The 18,955-nt window shown below is 34.4% G+C and overlaps 1 protein-coding gene across 3 annotated transcripts in view; it reads left to right on the top strand.

Annotated features, from left to right (window-relative positions):
• IMMP2L (inner mitochondrial membrane peptidase subunit 2) overlaps window positions 1-18,955 on the top strand; it is a 456,052-nt gene that overhangs the window by 350,976 nt on the left and 86,121 nt on the right. For all 3 annotated transcript variants that reach the window (XM_027457323.3, XM_021267890.4, XM_013093579.2), the window contains one exon: window positions 6,958-7,060. In XM_027457323.3, coding sequence (XP_027313124.1) covers window positions 6,958-7,060 — 103 coding nt within the window. The remainder of the gene's footprint in view (window positions 1-6,957; window positions 7,061-18,955) is intronic.

Here is an 18,955-nt window from a genome sequence, read left to right on the forward strand (position 1 = left end):
AATAGTGATTGGGCGAAGTCATGGAAAACTTTCTCCAGAAAGAGATATATGAAGGAGAAGCAGATTGGGATAAATGTGCATTGCGTCACATATACCAAGCTTATAAAGCAACAGCAGCTCCATAACTGCTTAGTCATTAAAAAGCTTAGAAGTGTTTTGAAAATATTTTGAAAATTCAGAAAAAAAAATTGAAGAAAATGTACTTTAAGAAAAATTGAAACTGCCATTCAAATGTTGATAATAGTCAAACAGGTGTTAAAAGTAGCAGAGGAGTTCATTAAGAAAGAATACATAAGGTAAGACATCAGAAATTAAAGTGATATATCTTAGAAACCTGGCTTTATTTCATTGTATGCGTGTTTCAGGTTATGTGTATTTCCATTCATCAATTTAAATCTCTCTACAAAATAGACAGGTAAAAAAAATAGGTAGGTCAAAATAAAGCTTGCAGAGATTAAGGAATCTGTCAGGTCATATGTTAAAAAAAAAAAAGTTATTAATATAAAAGTAGATGTACAGTACGTATTTTCATATTCTCCTGATTTCTGAGGGGGAAGATAAATTTATCTTGGCAAAGATACGTGCTACATTTTGAAGAGTAGCTTCCGTACCTATTTGGAATATGGCACTGAAAGTCATATCTTCACTGAGATATATGCATCAAAATTATCTTCATTTCCGTTAAAAAAAAAAATAGAGTACTTTTTGGGTGACAACATGTTTAGAACATTTGACTTAGTCTTATATGTTTTCACACAGCAGATAATTCACAAAAACTGTAAATATCAGTATTTGGTTAGACTGGTTTTTAATTCAAGTTAAAATACAGTTTTTTTTTTTTCTGAATACTGTATGTTTTAAAAGTGATTAACTGCAATTTTGAAGAAGCTGGTGAAGCAAGTAATGAACTAAATAATTATTTTGCTTAGAATAACATACTTTCTGAGAAAATATCTAATTAATAAAAGAGAGCTACAAATATCTGCCATGACTTCTAGGTTAGATTTCTAAAGATATTTACTGTTACCATCTCTGAAACTTATAAATCTGCAATGATGCAACAAAACTGGCTGTGGCATCACTTCGGTAAGAAGGCTTTAGCTGGGAAAAAAAGAGACACCATTTGAAGTTCAGCATCATTCTTGCTTTGCTTATTATAAAAACTTGTGTTTTTATTGTCCCGTTCTGAATGAGAAAACTAGTCAATTAGTCTTAATTTTTCATAAATCTTTAAAATATCTCTTTCGTAGCAAAAGGTGAAACCTACATTGTTTAGATGGTTGAAAATTTGCCCAAGTATGGGTGAAGGAATCATTTGTCTCCTTAACTGCTCCTAATCTCCCCAGTCTGGAGTCTCTTGTTTCTTTCATTTCAGCCTACCTGCTTTTAGAGGTCCAGCCCAAGCGTGGATCTCCTCCAGCACTTCTCCAGAGCATATTTTCAACTCAGATCTATTTCAATAATCAATTGATCTACAGCTTTTAAGGAAAACATGTTTCAGCTCTGAGGCAAATGTTAATAGCTGCAGAAAACCAAAGCATATTCCCAAGCTTGCTGACATACTCTCATGCATAGTCTGGTAACCTGGCCTTAAAACAAAATATTTACTTGGTTCACACACATAAAACTTGTCTTCTAAAGGCAGCTGATTAAGTAACAGCTTGTGGTCAAAAGCATATAGAACTTGTAAGGGAAGAGTTAAAGTAAAAAGACACAGATGGCTGCGTGTGTCTGTTGGAAGGGAAAACAGAGATTTCTTAGGGGCTGGGAGGTGATTAGTGTCATGTGGAAAATGCCCTGTGGTGATACTAATATAATTTACATGATACATTACAATAAGGTTTGTACCTTGGGATCTGGGTGTCATCTGAAATTGAATATCTTACTAGCTTTCATTCTGTGAAGTTGATGAAGATGGAGACGTGATTTGATTTCCATGTGCATCAATTTATGTTGTTTGGAAAAAGTTGTTCTTAGCATGATATAGGTTACCTTTTTTTTTTTTTTTTTTTTTCCCAAAAGTGTTTGTGTATGTTTACTATCTCCTATGTAAACAGAAGAAATTGTCTACAGTGTCTGTTCCCTGATGGCACCCAAAGGTATGGAGATTGCAGGGACCTTCTGATTTCTCAAGGTCAAATCAAGTGGAAGGCAGTCATTCCTCATCCAACTTAGCAGAGCCAAGTTGCTTGCTTTGGCACTGGTACCACATCCTAAAAAAGCAGATTTTTCTTGCTAGTGGACAGGTGGTTAGAATGCCATAAAGAGCTCATTTTTGACTGTCAAGATTGAAATTATTTCTCAGCCAAGGATAGTACATCTGTTAACTATTCAAACATGAAGTAAAAAAAAAAAAAAAAGCCAAACAAATATACAAAAAACAACAAAAATACCACCTTTGCATTGGGTTCAAAATGTATTTGAAATGTAAGAAAAAATGAAATTTCAGACAAATTTCTGTGACTATAAGGATAAAAGTAATTCTATTACATTCTCATCAGTAAAATTAATGGAACTCTCCTAGACTCTACAGTGAGTAGTCAAAACTGGGGTTTGAGCAACTGTAGCACAGGTGATCATTGCTAACCTCTCGAATACCTAGGCAAAAGCTGAAATATATATTTACACACATCAATAAAGGTTTTAACAAGTGCTTGACTACTTTGTATGAAAATCTGGGTATTTTAATGTCTTTACCTATACTATCCTGAAAGTGGGTTTTTAAAATGGTCAAATGAGCAGGATATAAAGTGCTGAACAGATTGTTTTTTTAAAGATGTTATGTTTCAGAAAGTGAAAGACTGCCCTTTATCAGGAGAGGCTTTCTGAAATGTAAAAGATTATTCAGTAATTATAACTTGTGCTAATGAACTGGATATGGAATTAACAAATACTAAGTTAATTATCACTTGCACAAATTGTTCTCTTAAGAATTCACTCAGAAATCTTCTGAATTTAATTAAATACTTAATGTGTGAGAGCTAACGGAGGTCAAGATTACATGCAAATGCAGAAAAATGAGTTGAAGTGTTCTCTTAATATAGAAGGAAAAAAAATAGTTTTTTCTGTACTACTTTCAAAATACACAATTCATTGCATTGCTTTTGTAGGAAAGGCCTCTCAGAATGAATTGATATAAAATTCCTGGTGAACTAGTGCTGGCTTCTGGTGCTTTTATTTGATATTTGGCTTGAGGATTTTAGGTATTGTTATTGTTGAAGACTGCTAGAAACATTCCCGAGTGATTTTTCACTTTTATTTATTTATTTATTTATTTTTCACAGAGCTAGTAATCATTATACTTGTAATTTTTAATTATTTACATGGTCTTGAATATGAAAAGTGGATGGCAGTTGCCTGCAAGTTATAGTGTTCTCTTATCCTTAAGAGAGAGACTTCAATCAACATTTCTCTTTCCTCTCATTATTTCCTATCAGAAACAATGTTGCACTATTTGTGTTCGAATTTGGCCTTGTAGGACTGCATAAAAAAATGGGTGATGTTTCCATTCAGCATGTCTGGCTAAAATGTTTAATTAATGAAATTAATGAATGGCAGTTGATGTATTAAGAGGAAGAGCCATATTGCCAATGTAGTGCACACACATGGTCTCCTCTGTGTAATTTAGGACTCAGATTAAAGTGCGTAATTTCTGTAAAATTCATGTGAGAGAGAGGCAGTGTTAATAACTAACTAATTTTGACCATGAAATAATTTGGACTACCTTCAAAGGAGAGAAAACGATAACTTTTTTGTTCTTAGAAAAAGTCAACGTAGTGTTTGCAGCAGTAATTAAAAATAACCTACTGTCATTAACTGAATATGGTTTTCTGAAGCCTGGTTGGCTTGCATGAATGATTTATCGATCTTCTGTGGAGCAATTCAACAATGAAATTATCTTGAAAATTAAAAACAGTATTAAGTAATGGATGATCCAATTTACTGTAACATGAGCTTATTGTTGTAGTTTGGTACTAATTCATGCAGTGAAAGGCTTCTAAATTTCAGCTTGCCCTCCAAAGAACAGTGTTTGCAGGAGTATTGCTACAGTGGACACAAAGTCCCCAGGCAACTGCCCTGTGCAAATACCTACACTAACATTTTGAATGAATTATCTTAGAAAAATAAATTTTCTTGCCTTTTTTTCAGAGGTATACAGGTACTTTTTGTTTGTGATATTTTACTGAAAATTTTACTATTGCAGCTACAGATGGGGAAAAAAATGATGATTTTTATACTCCATACATTAAATGGCAGAAGATTTTAAATTTATCTGCAGAGCTTACAGAGGAATTTATCCATTTAGTATCAGTCCTATCTACTAAAACAGATAAACTACTGCTTCTGTTCCTTTTCCATTTCTCTTTCATATTCCCTTAATACATTTACCAACTTTATCAGTTTTAACTCTATATCTTCTAAGTTAAATCTTTTTGCGTGCAATCATTTGTGTTATTTTTTTCAATCTGAAAATTTTTACATAATTTTTCTTTAATCACTGAAAGAGACAGGGATTTTGCATAACTGAAACAAAATTTTCTGCTTTACAATGGCTTCTTCAAAAGTAGAAAAGAAAAAAAAATCCTATATTGTAGAAATAATAAAAAGAGCCAATAATAATTACTGAATTCTGTAATTGATTTTTTTTTGCTTTATACCCTAAAGAATACACTATACACACATGGTTAAGCCTTTGTATTTTCACAGGCTCTCTGCAAATACAGGTCTTTCCATGCAGCCTAAATTCTCTCCATTTTTGTTTCCAAATACTTACTGCAAAAGCTTTTTTTTCCATTCCTGTTAATTTCATAATTGTAATAAAGGAAGAGATTATTTGGGGGTTGGAGACTGTGTGTGATCAGAGAAGGAATCACTGACTGACATTTGCCAGATTATTTTCTTGGCATTTATGAGGCGAACATGTCAACAGAAGTAACTTTCAAATCCCTTTCACCTATCAATGAAATTCAGTTTTGTACATAAAGTCTGTGAAGGTACAAAACTTTATCACAATCTACTGTTCTATATTTATGAAGATGAATAAAACAGAAAAATAAGTATTTTTTGAGCTGTTGTTTGCCTTTATCACTGATGGAAGGTATTAATTTAGTAATTTTTAGAGTGTCTAATCAGAACAGAATTAGTGGCCAACGTCTCTGAACGTCTCTGAACTATATCTTAAAACACATGCTTCTAGTAAAATATGTTCTCATTTGGTACTTAATAAAATAAATTATTAGTGAGACAAAGCATTATGGAATCTCAAAACATAAACATTTTTTTTATTGTCTAGACTATTTTTAAAGGAAAAAAAAAGAAAAAAAAAGTAGTTGAATTGTCATAAATAGCTATTTTAGGATAATTAAATTTTTACAGACTCTGCATTTTAGGAATCATGTGTTTGCCAACTTTGGACAGTTATGCATTTTTATATAAATGATATAATGACTCAGCCTTAAATATTATGTAATGTGATTTTTTTCTAAAGAAAGATGAAATGTTGAGTCTCTTTTTCCACAAATAGGCACAAATAATCATTTTTTTGACTTCTAATAAAAACTCAGGTAGAATTTCCATTAGAATTTAATTTTGGCAGACTTGTCCTTTCAGCTGCCTCTGAAGCTGTTTGAAAAAGCACTGTTTGGATTTTGTGACTTACAAAGTAGATTATTATTTTTGTTTGACTTTATTAATGCACATTTGAGATTCCATGTTTATTTAATATTTCATAGTCATCTGGCTATTGATTAGCTTGTCCTCATAACATTCACTCTCTCTCTCTCCACCCCTCTTCAAAAAAACAGTTTTCTCATTTTGATTTGTGACCATCCCCAATCAGCTTTGTTCAGCTGAATCTGCTGGTGAAAGTGATTTTCTGTCTTCAGCTGACATTCTTCAGTTTTTGAGCATGCTCCTGTTTTGCCTTCTGCATTGAGGGCAGGTGGTGAAACGAGGTGAGCAGCTGGAAGCAGCAAGCTAGATCAAAAGACTGCTTCTCTTTGGTCAGATGTGGTTACCCAATACAAGATAAGAGGTATCACTATCCATAGTCCTGTCTGTAAATGCTTCATCATGGTAATAGTTCAGTGTCCCTGATAGAATTACCCCCCTGCATGAATGTTTGCAGAATAACAGATCCTGTCTGAAAGAAAACAAAAGTGTATAATAGAAGGCAGACTACAGTTGTGAGAATGACAGCTACTCAGGAACTAAATACAGGAATTTTGCATACTGCAAACCTCAGCTTTTAGGACTCCTCTGTAGCTTGTCATTTTTGTAATATCATTGCATGCTGAGACACTGTTTCAGTATGACTTTCTGTAGAGAATGGCTTGAATCATCAATATCTTTTTTTTTTTTTTTTCCCTTTCAGTTGGCCTTCTTCTAGACGTTTCCTTTAAGTTTATCCTGTTTAGCTTGTTACAGGTGAAGAAATCCTATCCCCAGGATATAGGCATTACTGTAATCCAAACTCTGAATCTAAGGCCAGGTCACATATACCAGATTAGTTTCGAGAAGTACCTAATGCTACCCTGAAAGGAAAGCATGCTCAATACAATATCTTTATGTGATTATGACATATGTCCACTGGCATTTACCTGAGATAAAATCTGATGGTTCAAAGAATTGTTACAACAGATATGGAAATAAGAGTTCCTTAATTATATTTAACTGAAAAGTCTTTTACTCCCTGTTGTGATTTGATTTTTGCCAGAGCAATTTAGTAAACAGGCCCTGATAGTGCAACTAGCTCATACAAAATTGTTATTCATTTTCACTTGAGTAGCATTATTGAAATCTAAAGGACTTCAGCGTGTATTTTTTTTGTTCTTTTTAAGCAAGTGTTCGTGGTGTGCAAGGTCAAATTCCAAAATAACAAATATGTGAATTTTCATAAGAAAATGCTTTTTTTTTTAAATAAAAAAAATGATTAGCCTTTTTTGCAATTCTTTTTAGAACCATTGGATACAAAAAGAAGTATGTGAAAGTTCCCCATGGACATATTTGGGTGGAAGGTGATCACCATGGGCACAGCTTTGACAGCAATGCATTTGGCCCGGTAAGTCAATTAGCTGTGTATCATTTAAGCTTGCAACTGAAAAGCAGTGCATATCTCTTGGGTAATTTGTGTGACACAGCATGTGTGAATTCCACATGATTGTGCTCTTATTATTTTTTGTGGGAATTATTAGATTTCATAAAATATTTTGGTGGATTGCGATTGAGTTTGCTTTTAACTATTATAAAAGGAACAAAGATTCCTTTGAATTCCCCCGCGTGGAAGAAGAAGGAGTAGAGCTTTTAAATTTGTAGGGATGTACCGGAGGAGTAGGCAGAGGGCGAGCCAGCTCCCTGTAGCTGACAGATGCTCCCTGAGGATGTTGCCAGCTGATGCAATTTGGAGCGGCTCCCTCCAGGGAGCTTGTCTTGCTCTAGTGCCAATACTGGGATAAAGAATTAGGAAATTGTAAGTGCATTTAGGAATTGTTAACTGTTAACTGGTCTATGGATATTAGTAGGGATATTTCAAATCTTTCCCCAAAGTAAATATTTAAGTTTTCTTAAAATGGGTCCATTTTCATATTGAATTATTTCAAAATGTAACCCAAAAGATCTTTTTCTTGACAGGTAAAAATGCATGTCTGTTCATCAAGGAGACAGTAAATATTGTTTTTCTGCACTTCAGTTTTAGTTAGGTTTTGGTTTTGTTACTCTTTGTGTGAAATCATGATCTTGGTGTAATTTAAGATTCAGAAGATAACAGTCATGTAATCTGTGCATTCTGCTGTGTAAATACAAATCCTATAAATCCTTTTTGCCCTATTCCAAATGCATTTTTTGACATGTTTAAGGGAGAATTCTCTTCTAATATTATAAAAAGCCAGTGCTTTTCACAGGTAAGTTCTCAAGGCTAGATTTGTTTCATCTTTCGTATCTATTTTATACAGAAGTCATCCACTGGCGTTAGTTGAATTAATGACAGCAAGGACCTTATGAATTTGTCTGACTTCTAGAAGATGAGACCAATTGTTTATACTTGTTGTCTAGAAAAAGATGGAAAAAAGCCTACTGTCTGGTTCCGAGTAGTCTAATGATGCTATTACTCTCTTTTCATTCTTCTCTTTATTGTTGTTATTATTTGTGTTCGTGTTGCGCTTGCTATTTTTCATTATTATTTTTTCTGTTACTACCTTAAGATTTCTGACATCTTGTTTTAGAGGTTCTCTCCTGCAGGATTTCAGTCAGTCTGTCTTGTGGAGGAACAGACTCTTTGCTTTCTTTCTGGGCTATTCCTTTTCTATTTCGTTCTGTTTCCAAGGTAAATCATAGTCATAAAACCAGTTTTTTGTTTTGTTTTGTTTTGTTTTTTTCCACTTAGAAATATTTGCCACTGTAGACTTAGAGTGTAAGGAATTTTTAAGAGTCAGGTATTGGTTTTACATTTACACCATCTTAAACAGAAATTTATACATTGTAAAATCTTCAAGGTAGTTTACTTATGATTTTCATACATGTTGAGGTAAATCTGAATACCCTCAGATTTTTACATGAATACATTATGGACAGGTCAACTGCAAATAGGTATCTTTCCGTGACATTTAATTAGAGCAGCAATTGTTGAATACAGACAAAAGGGGGCAGAAGAGATGACGGCTGGAAACTGGCTTGAGAAGAATAAAATTTTGAGAAATTTCAGGTGCAGAAGAAAAGGAAGAGTATATTTAGAAGAGCATGCTAGATGGCTGGTTCTTAACGTAATACACAGATTAGATTTTAGGTTACTGGGGTGCTTTCTGTGGTTTGTTTTTGTGGCTACTCTGTGTGCTGCAGTCTTGAGATCTCTTACACAAGTGCGAGTAAGGTTATTGGATGAAAAACCTAAAAATAGTTGGCAGCATTTTCTAAGTCTGAAAGTAAGACAGAGTTCCTAGTTATGCAAAACAATTTGCTTATTTTCTTGTAGGAAGTAGAAACGTGTATTAGTAAGAGTAAGATACCTTACTCTTGAAGAGGATCTATCTCTGTGTATCTCTTGAAGATAAGGCTCAGGGGAGACCTACAACTCTACAACTACCTGAAAGGAAGGTGTGGGGAGCTGAGGGTCGGCCTCTTCTCACAGATAGTGATAGGACTAGAGGGACTGGCCTCAAATTACGCCAGGGGAGGTTCGGGTTGGAAATGAGGAGACATTTCTTCTCAGAAAGAGTGGTCAGGCATTGGAATGGGTTTACCAGGGAAGTGGTGGAGTCACTGTCCCTGGGAGTGTTCGAGGAAGGTTGGACGTGGTGCTTAGGGACATGGCTTAGTGGGTGACATTGGTGGTAGGGTGATCTTGAAGGTCTTTTCCAACCTTAATGATTCTGTTCTGTTCTAAAGCATTAAAATGGCTCTTCAAACCAATCAGAAGGTATGCTCTTAATTCAAACATCTTTGCTCTCATAAGACTACAATATTCATAAGAATCAGACTGTGCAATTATGAGACATGAACCCCTTATTCTCATTCTGTTGAAATATTATAGGTCACTTTAGAAATCAGATTAAATTATGTTATGTGCATCACGGTTCTCATTTGCAAAAACAAATATATTTTCTTGGATCACAAGACTCAGTAAAAATAGTATACTTTTAAGATGGGTTATGTTGTAGGCCTACCACTTCCCAAATTTCTTGCAATCTTACAATAGGAAAGCACATTTAGTGTAGATAGTCTGACAGTAATATTTTGTAGATGAGTTTAATGAGTTACATGGGGCATAAAAGGAAGTTATGGAAAAACAGATTGAGAACAGATGTTAGAATCAAATTTTCTCTTGGAGAATAACAACATGTGTAATGGCCTAATGGGTTAGGTTGATAAAGCAACAAACCTGAGATCATTCAAGATCTAAATTAGATACACCTTTAGAGAGATATGGATTTCTAAAATGTAAAAATTTGACAAATTAAATTATCTTTACTTAGCTCATAAAAATTTTATAAAATAAACTATATTATTTATTGTTATTGCATGCTTTTAAAAGGACTAAAATTGGAAAGTTAAGATATAGATACACATTTTCCTGAGGTGTTAAATAAAATGAAAATATTCAAATGAAACTAAGATTTGGAAAGGTTTTACATTTCCTTTCTGCTTAGTTGTTTGTTTGAATAAATTTAATACATCAACTGATGTTACAAAAATAACAGGACAAGTATGATTAGTGCTGAATTAGACATGTTGTTAACTCTATATATTCCAAACTTAAATATAAATTGCCTTTCCAGAGTAATTGACTAAATTAAATAGTGATTTTAAATAGTGTGATTATTGTACATTGTCTTTGAAAAACTGTTGCTTAGTGCAACACAGATTGGCAGATCTTACATAATACTACTGCTTTGATGCTGCTGTGTTTCAGGTTTAGAAATATGTCACGTCAGCCATTCATAATGCTGAGCATAGTGGCTTTGAATAGCTGCCAATAAATATTCAGAGAACTTGGATCTTTTTACTATTATTTAAGGGAATAAAAAAAAAAAGCTTTTTCTGGAAATTTATTTCAATTATCTAGACTAGAATAGTGATTTCTACACAATTCAATCTTACTGTTTTCAAATTCTTATAGAATGAAAATGAGCATTTATGATATTTGCTTAGCATTATTTAAATGCTACAGGAGTCTAATAATGACTTCTTGCTTATATAATTATGATACTCCCCACCTTTTTTCTTTTCAGTTCTGGTAATGTTGTGATTTTGGGCCTTCCTACCATGAGGCTGTAGTTCAACGGTACAGGAAACATTTTTTCTTTGCTCAGAAATGTAGAAGCCACTTCATATAAACTATTGATCTGCTATTAAACTCCTCTGCTACTTCAGACTTCTTAAAGAATCAGGTAACCTGATGGTGAGGTTTGTACCAGGTCAGCTATTGTCTGGCATTACACTGGCTGTGTAAGCAACAAACAAACCAACTGACAATTTACAATTTGAATCTGACATTGTAGCTAACTCAAAGGATGAGTCATAAACTGTATACACATACAGATCAGATGCATAGAGTTGACAGCCAGCAGTGACATCCAGGGGTGATTATGCTACCAATAAGTAACAGTACCCGAGAACCGTTATTAGTAAACGCATACAATATCCCGAGAAGTTATTAGTAAATGCATGCAATACCTGATTTATATGTATTCTTGGATGTATACATATGCAGTGAATATCAAATATATAAAACCATTCAATTATATCTCATGGAGAGTTGTTTTTGCTACATTTCTGTCTCTCCAGATGCCTCCAAACTGAGCATATGAAAGAGCTTTATAAAATTAGGGTTTAAAGTTAGTGGCAGTCTTGCAACTGACTTGTAAAGGACCTGAACAAAAGCTCATTAAAGTCAATGAGAGATTTCTATTGGCTTTAATGGCTTTGGATAAGACTCTTTATGAGTTAAGCTTCACAATCCAGTGTAAGGGCAAAAAGACTATTATCCTCCTTATCTTCCTGGGAAACCTGAGACACAGGTAGGTTAAGTACCTTGTCATAAAACATGTTTTTGCCTCAGTCAGGCAAAAGGGCTATGCTAGCCCTTCTTATTAAAATTACATATTTTAACGTGTTTACTCTCAAAACTAAATCCTGTTGAAATTGAGTCTGGCTTTTTCTTTAACAGAAATTTTATGTTCATAAGCTTCGAATGCGTAAATTGCTTTTAGCCAGCATTACTGTAATGGCTTTATTTATGATTCTCCATATAAGCAATTCTGTACTCTAAGTTCATGCAATAAACTAACTGAAAAACACTCTTGTCTGTTTACCTATTATTTCTTCTTTCAGCAGTACAAACCTGTGACTAGAAAAGAATGATTTTAATTTGCTTTTCAAAGAGATATATCATAATCTCTTTTGGATATAAGACAAAAATGGTTTGCCTGTTAACCCTCAATAACAGTAACAGTTAGTAACAGTGTGGCCTATTATAATTATAATCATAATCTTAAACGGATCCGATATTTCTCTTTGTAACTACTGTTAGTGAGTATAAGTAGTCAAAATCAGAAAGCCTGAAAGCAGTAAGGTGATCTAAAATAAGACTCTCTTAGTGAAGTTCAGTTCACAACTTCTAATAAAGGAATGTTTGAACCCAGAGATCTGCAGCCCATGACAGTAACTTTTTCACATGCTCTCCTTCTAAGGTAGGATCAAAGGACAGTTGGAGGAAGAAGCAGATATCTTTCCACTGTACAGGATTACTTGCATAATAGTAAACACAGAGTGCTACATATCCTAAAAGTGCAAATCATCTTGGTGATGATTTTGCCATCTGCTGAAGATGAGCTACAAACCAGTGCAAGAATCCCCCTGAAATGCAGCAGCTGCTAAGGCAAAAGGTGGGAAACGTTTAACAGCTCACAGCAATGTGCTGAAGAGCACTTTGTTAAAATTGCGAAGTAAGGTATGTAGGCAGGGCACACACTTCCCATAGGGAATTCTGCCAGCTCTCAAAATACTTTGTGATGCCATTTGTGTTCCCATATTCCAACCAACCATCTCAAGTCTCTGAAAACAAATAAAATCACTGAGATAACCTTTATCCCAATCCCTATTTTTCTTTGTTTAGAACAAAGTCAAGAGATGGTAAAGCCTTGTGAAATGAAATGTGATTTTTTGCAAACAACAACAAAAAAACAAGTATCTATGCTTACACTGATAAAGCTAATGTAGGTTGAGTATAATACTGATGGCATAGTAGTGAGTGAATACTGGAAATGACTTCAGGGACTTAGATACATCAGTTTGCTAGCTGGTGTTACAGCTTCTTCTGTCATTTTGCTACTACTGACCACTGCTTGCTCTTATGGGACGACTGACGACTCTTATGGGATTTGTGACATTTCTATTTTATCTGTTGGATATTAAAGATGAAAAAAGAAGCTGTGTTAAAACAGGACGTGTAATGCAGATACGCAATCAATGACATCCCGTTATATTTATCTCTGGCCGCTGGCAAAAATGAAATAAATAAACCTGTTTACAATCAGAAAAAAAAGACTTTTCCCGTGGAGCATGAAGTTGCCAGTAGTAAATAGCATGCACACACAGCTTGAACTTGTAAAAATCTATGATGAATAAAACGGATAGGATATTATATGTTATGACTGATGATAAATAAAATTTGAAGGGTAAATATGCTTGTCCCTTTTGAGAGAATATCAGATTCAAATTGGGATGGTGGCTTGCCTGTTGAGAATGACAATTCACTCTAGGAGCTGCTTTGGTAATAAAATTGTGTGGCCTCACTGTCCGTTAAATTATCCTGACTAACTAAATTTGCAGAATAGAGAATAAAAGGTTCTCTATGGCTGTCCTAATTCTTTTTGAAAGTAAAATATTTAGCCTGATTGTAGTCTAAATCAATGCATAAAAGTTAATCTTTCAAGCAGCCTGGCTATCATCAATCCAGACAGGGTTCTCTCTGAACCTTATATAACATTCCTGACTATATGCTCAGAAAGCTTTTCCTTTTTGTTACTCAATTACTGTAAATAGGATACTAAATTTGGTATATCCTTTAAGAACATCCAGAATAGAGAATTTTTTGAACGCTTGTGACTAAAAGCTCTCAATTAAGTCTACACTATTTCTTGATAATGGAACACTCATGAGGACTTGTTAAGTAGCTGAAAGTTGCAGTTTTTATCTTAGTTATGTCAAATCCTATATATTTTATGCTTGCCAGCTAATTTTCTTTACTATGGTACTTGGAACTGTTCCTGTTATTTACCATTCTACTATGCAAAAAGCTTCAGTCATCATGCTTATGGAACAGGTTTTATGTAATAACCCCAAGCACAATGAATTATTAATCCAAATATTTGGCAAATATTTATGAATACAAGGACATTTAAATTATTTTCCAAGCACAGTGAAAAGGACGGTAGGCTGAACAGCATGCACCTGTTTTTGACATAATTTATGTTGACATAAACCAGGAAAAAAAAAGTTGAAACAATTTTAGATTGATTTAATAAAATATTAAAAGAGTTCAGAGAGCTGTCAGATTCCTACCATCATTTGTAATTAACTAATTTGAACAGCTCTACATTCAAATATATAATTTGCTGAACTCTGAACGTATTGTATACCTCTTTATCAGTTTCCTCACAATTCTATTTCACTAAAGTTACAGCCTGAAATGCCTTTTTTATTTTTTTATTTTTTTCCTGATAAACACTCTGCAGGGAATAGGGAATTTTTGATAGGGAATTTTAATTCCTAAATTCATGTTAAGATTTCCAAAGGCTTCATTTAAAAATCCACTGAATATTTTCGTTTCTTTCTATTTTTGCTTCCTTGAATGTGGAACATTGTCGAAGTGCAGTCAATGATTACTAAAATAATGTTCCAAATTTTATTTTCATAGAATCATAGAATATCCTGAGTTGGAAGGGACCCATAAGGATCAATGAGTCCAACTCCAGGCACCGCACAGGTCTACCCCAAATTTTAGACCATGTGACCAAGTGCACAGTCCAAACAATTCTTAAATTCAGACAGGCTTGGTGCAGTGTCTACTTCCCTGGGGAGCCTGTTCCAGTGTGCAACCATCCTCTCAGTGAAGAACCTCTTTCTGATATCTGGCCTAAACCTCCCCTGCCTCAACTTGACACCGTTCCCATGGGTCCTGTCCCCGGTGATTAAGGAGAATAGGTCAGCGCCTGCCCCTCCACTCCACCTTGCAAGGAAGCTGTAGACTGTGATGAGGTCTCCCCTCAGCCTCTTCTTTGAGCCCCTCAGCTCAACAGACCAAGTGACCTCAGCTGCTCCTCATATGTCTTCCCCTCTAGGCCAGGGTGGGCCTGAAACCAGGTCAAGGCCCTTCACCATCTTCGTCACCCTCCTCTGGACACTCTCCAACAGTTTTACATCCTTTTTGTACTGTGGTGCCCAGAACTGCACACAGTACTTGAAATGAGGCCACACCAGTGCAGAGTAGAGCGGGACAATCGCTCCCCTTGACTGACTAGCAACGCCATGCCTGATACACCCCAGCATAAGGTTGGCCCTCCTGGCTGCCAGGGCACACTGCTGGCTCATATTCATTTTGCAGAGTTACAGGAAATTATCTATCTGATTCCATTATTTTAACAGGAAAACCGTAGTGTTATCACTACTATTGTCATTAAGATTCCTGATCCTAAAGTAAGACTATTTGGCCTTAGCATCTGTACTACTGCATGTCATATCAAGATGTTAGACCTGTATTAATATGGGAGTGAATTTGCAAACTAATACATGCTTATTTATTTACAAATGTATGTTTGTTTATTTTGGGAGCAAAACATTATTAAATATGATGAGTATTATTATCAGAACTACTAATAATTCTGTAAATTATTAAAGGGAAGTAATTGTTTCTATCTAGTTGGTGCCTGGTAGCTGGGAGTACTATGTCTGGTCTGGGACTCCCCTACTCAAGAGTTACAGTGACACAGGGAAATGATTCCTGTGAAAGGCTCTTGCAGAGGAGCTGTGTAAAGGAGAACCTTCAAGAAAGCAGCTTGTTCAGCCATGAGCAGAGAAGGTGATAGGGTGAGCTCATGGTTGTCCTCAGCATACAGGAGGGCCAGACACTTCTCAGAGGCACATAACAGTAGGGCAAGAGACAACACAGGAAATTCTGAATAGGTATTAGTTGTTGGTTTTTTTGTTTGTTTGTTTGTTTGTTTGTTTTTGTGTGTGTGTGTTGTTTTGTTTTTGTTTTCAATATATAAGTTGTGCATTGATTACCCAGAAAGTTTCTGAAATCTCAGTTCTGTGAGAAAGTTTAAAATGAAATGAAATGTTACTGGACAAGTCCCTGAGCAACCCGAGCTGGCCTTGTTCTGAGTAGGAAGTTGGGCCAGATGACCTCTGAATGGCCCTTTCTACCTTTCTATCCTCTCTGTGCATCCTTGTAAGCCAATTTTATTTTGTCTATAGTCTGGATAATACATTTACTGCCTTATGTGTTAACACATAAACGTTATTTATCAAGAGACGAAAAATGGTCAAATTATTTACTGTATTAGGACTTTGTTATTTTTACATTGTCTTAAAGGATTATAAACTATATTAAATTACATTTCAGATTGTACAAGTTCCTTTTGCTTGTTTGTTTGCTTGCTTGCTTGCTTGTTTGCAAACATTTATCTGTGTTCTTTTGGTTCTAAAAGGAAAAGTTTAAAAGAACAGAGGTGATATGAAACAAAGGTGTCATGAGTGTTCCCAGTTTGGCCCTGATTAACATTCAGCCTAGGCAGAAAAGATATGACATAAATACACATAAGTAATATAAAAAAAAGATTATGGCTCAAAGGGATATCTTGTCTTGCAGTTTGAGCATGTATGGCCACACTAGAGGTATCTAAAAGAAAACACTTCCTGCACTTTTGATATTGAATTAAGTGAACCCATGATATTTTGGGCAGCACACCAAGAAATTAGGTGAAGGTGAAGCTCTCTTTTCCCAGGTCTCCCAGAAAGTGTGAGGACGGTCTCAGGATTTAATTTTAGATCTGATGTTTGTTAAAGAAAGCTAAGGGGACTACTCTTCTGCTGTGTTGTTCTGTAACTTAGGGAGCAAGTGCCAAGGAGGACTAAATTAGATTCTCCTTTTCCATGATAAAGGCCTGACCAAATGCAGTTTAAAATTTCATCAAGTCAAAGCATTTCAAAATTTGTTTAGAACAGATCACATGACATTTTGGTATTTAAAACAATAATGATTTAATAAGAAAATAATCAAGAAAGCCAATGCAGGTTTGGAAATGGTTTTCACAATGTGAGTAAGCTTAAGGAATTTCATGATCCTTTAACAGCATACACATTTTTGAAGAAGCACTTCAGATTTGGAGGTGTATTTTGGAACAAATAGAAATATTTAATTAGACCTTGAATCCTGAACTTGCAAATGTCTACTTATACATAGTTCTATGTTGACAAGTAGTTCTTAGTGATGTCATGGGACTGCATGATTCAAATTGCTCCTTTCTATTTACTGTGTTTCTTTTTTCTCTCTTTAAATCTCTATCTTTAAAAACAACAACAACACCTTAATGAGTACACCCAATTTAAACTGAAACTGAATTTTAGCGATTTTAGTGTTCATTAGGATGACAGCTATTTCAGTAACATTTTTAATTTTTTAGCAGTTGTAACTTTTCTTTTGTGGAAATAACTGTATTCCCGATTGTTAGCCCAAATGATAACACAGAATGAAAAGATTTCTTTATGATTTTTAATGAATTAAAACTATAAAAATATAAATTTAGTTTTCTGATGAACATAATCATGGTGTTGTCTAGAGAAAATTTCAGTTTCATAGTAGAATTTTGAATTTATTCATTCTCCCTTTCACTGCAGGAGAGACAAATACAGAAAATAATTCTTGAAACATAAACCCCACAGAATCTTAGATTTACTGAGAGAAGTAATGCCAAATAACAGAATAGTTACATGTATGTTTACAGTACAATTGGAGACAGTATCAGTTAATTATAGATAGGTATAATTATTTTTATTTACTTGCTCTGAGGATTTGAGCACTAAGATTAGCTTTTATTAGGGTTTGAAACTTTATGTTGGTTTCATTTAGAGATACTACAACTCAATATCAGATCCAGTAACCAATACAATAATTTTAACTCTTCTCTTCTAAACCTTGAGATCTAGAAACAGTTGCATGTAATATGAAAACTGGCAGTGGTAACAGCGTTAAATAGTAATAATATCTCCATGATACTTCCCATGTAGTTAATTAATATCTGTTGCTTCCTTATAGCTTATGTAACTATTGTTTTCACATAGTTATTAAAATATATATTTAACTGCATTTGATGCAGAATAGAAATTGAGCATTAGGTGACCAACAGCACTCTGGTCACGAGGGCAAGTTTTGTACAGACCTTTGAACACCACTGATGCATAGCAATGCCAGCAAAATTACTTTTTTCCTCCAGTGCATCTATTCCAGTGTGATTTTAGTGGTGTTTCTTCTTCCTTACAATACGTCTTCTTGAAACTGGAAGATCAGATTAGACGTTTTAGAAAACAGGAATTTGTAAGCATAATAGTTGTGAGGTATCTGTTGTTGAATTAAGGGTGGAAGGAAACCAAGATATCTGGTAATGTGAAGTGATAGTGAGGTCTGATATTTCTTTGCTTTCAAAGCTTGAAATTTGAAGATGATGAATAATTTGCACTTTAAAAGTTTGGATCCTGGTTCAATGATTGATCAATACTCAGAAAGAAAGAAGAAGAATGGAAAAAAAAATATCTACTGTTGTTATTTTGTATTAACTGGTGGGAGTCATGCAATTTTAATAATGAAAATCTGTACAGTATCAGTCAAAAAAAAAAAAAAGGGAAAAAAATCTTGTATAGTATTTTGTGATGGCAAAATGAGTTACCAGCTATTTTCTCACAGAGTCACTCCATTGTATTTAAGAGCAGAGTAAATGGTCCCTGCAATCACTGCTTTACAGCCATTGGATTAATGTATGTTAAGTGGTACTTGTGCAATATTGCACATTGTTAGAGCTTATTAAACACTTTAGTTGATGTTGCAGAGTTATTGTTTGTAGAATATAGCTTTGATTTGGTACACAGCCAAGAGAGGAAACTTAAGAGCTACAAGCCTTTCCAATTTTAATTTGCATCACTTTAGGGGGAATCAGGTTTCTTTGGGGTTAAGTAAGTCAGAAGTTTTAAAGCCAAAGGCTCGGGTTCCTCCCACTAAAAATATACACCAAAAATATAACAAAGTCAAAGAACCCTAACTTGCTTCAATTTAATATTTTTAATTCTTTATTATGCCTGATCTTATTAGCATATTTCCCTATTATACACATTAAAATTGAGGTTTAATTTGCAACTTATTAAAAACAGGTTTTGTATAATTTAGATGCCAAAATAATAGACTCTTGGA

This window comes from Anas platyrhynchos, chromosome 1, assembly GCF_047663525.1.
Source record: "Anas platyrhynchos isolate ZD024472 breed Pekin duck chromosome 1, IASCAAS_PekinDuck_T2T, whole genome shotgun sequence".
Taxonomy (NCBI): domain Eukaryota; kingdom Metazoa; phylum Chordata; class Aves; order Anseriformes; family Anatidae; genus Anas; species Anas platyrhynchos.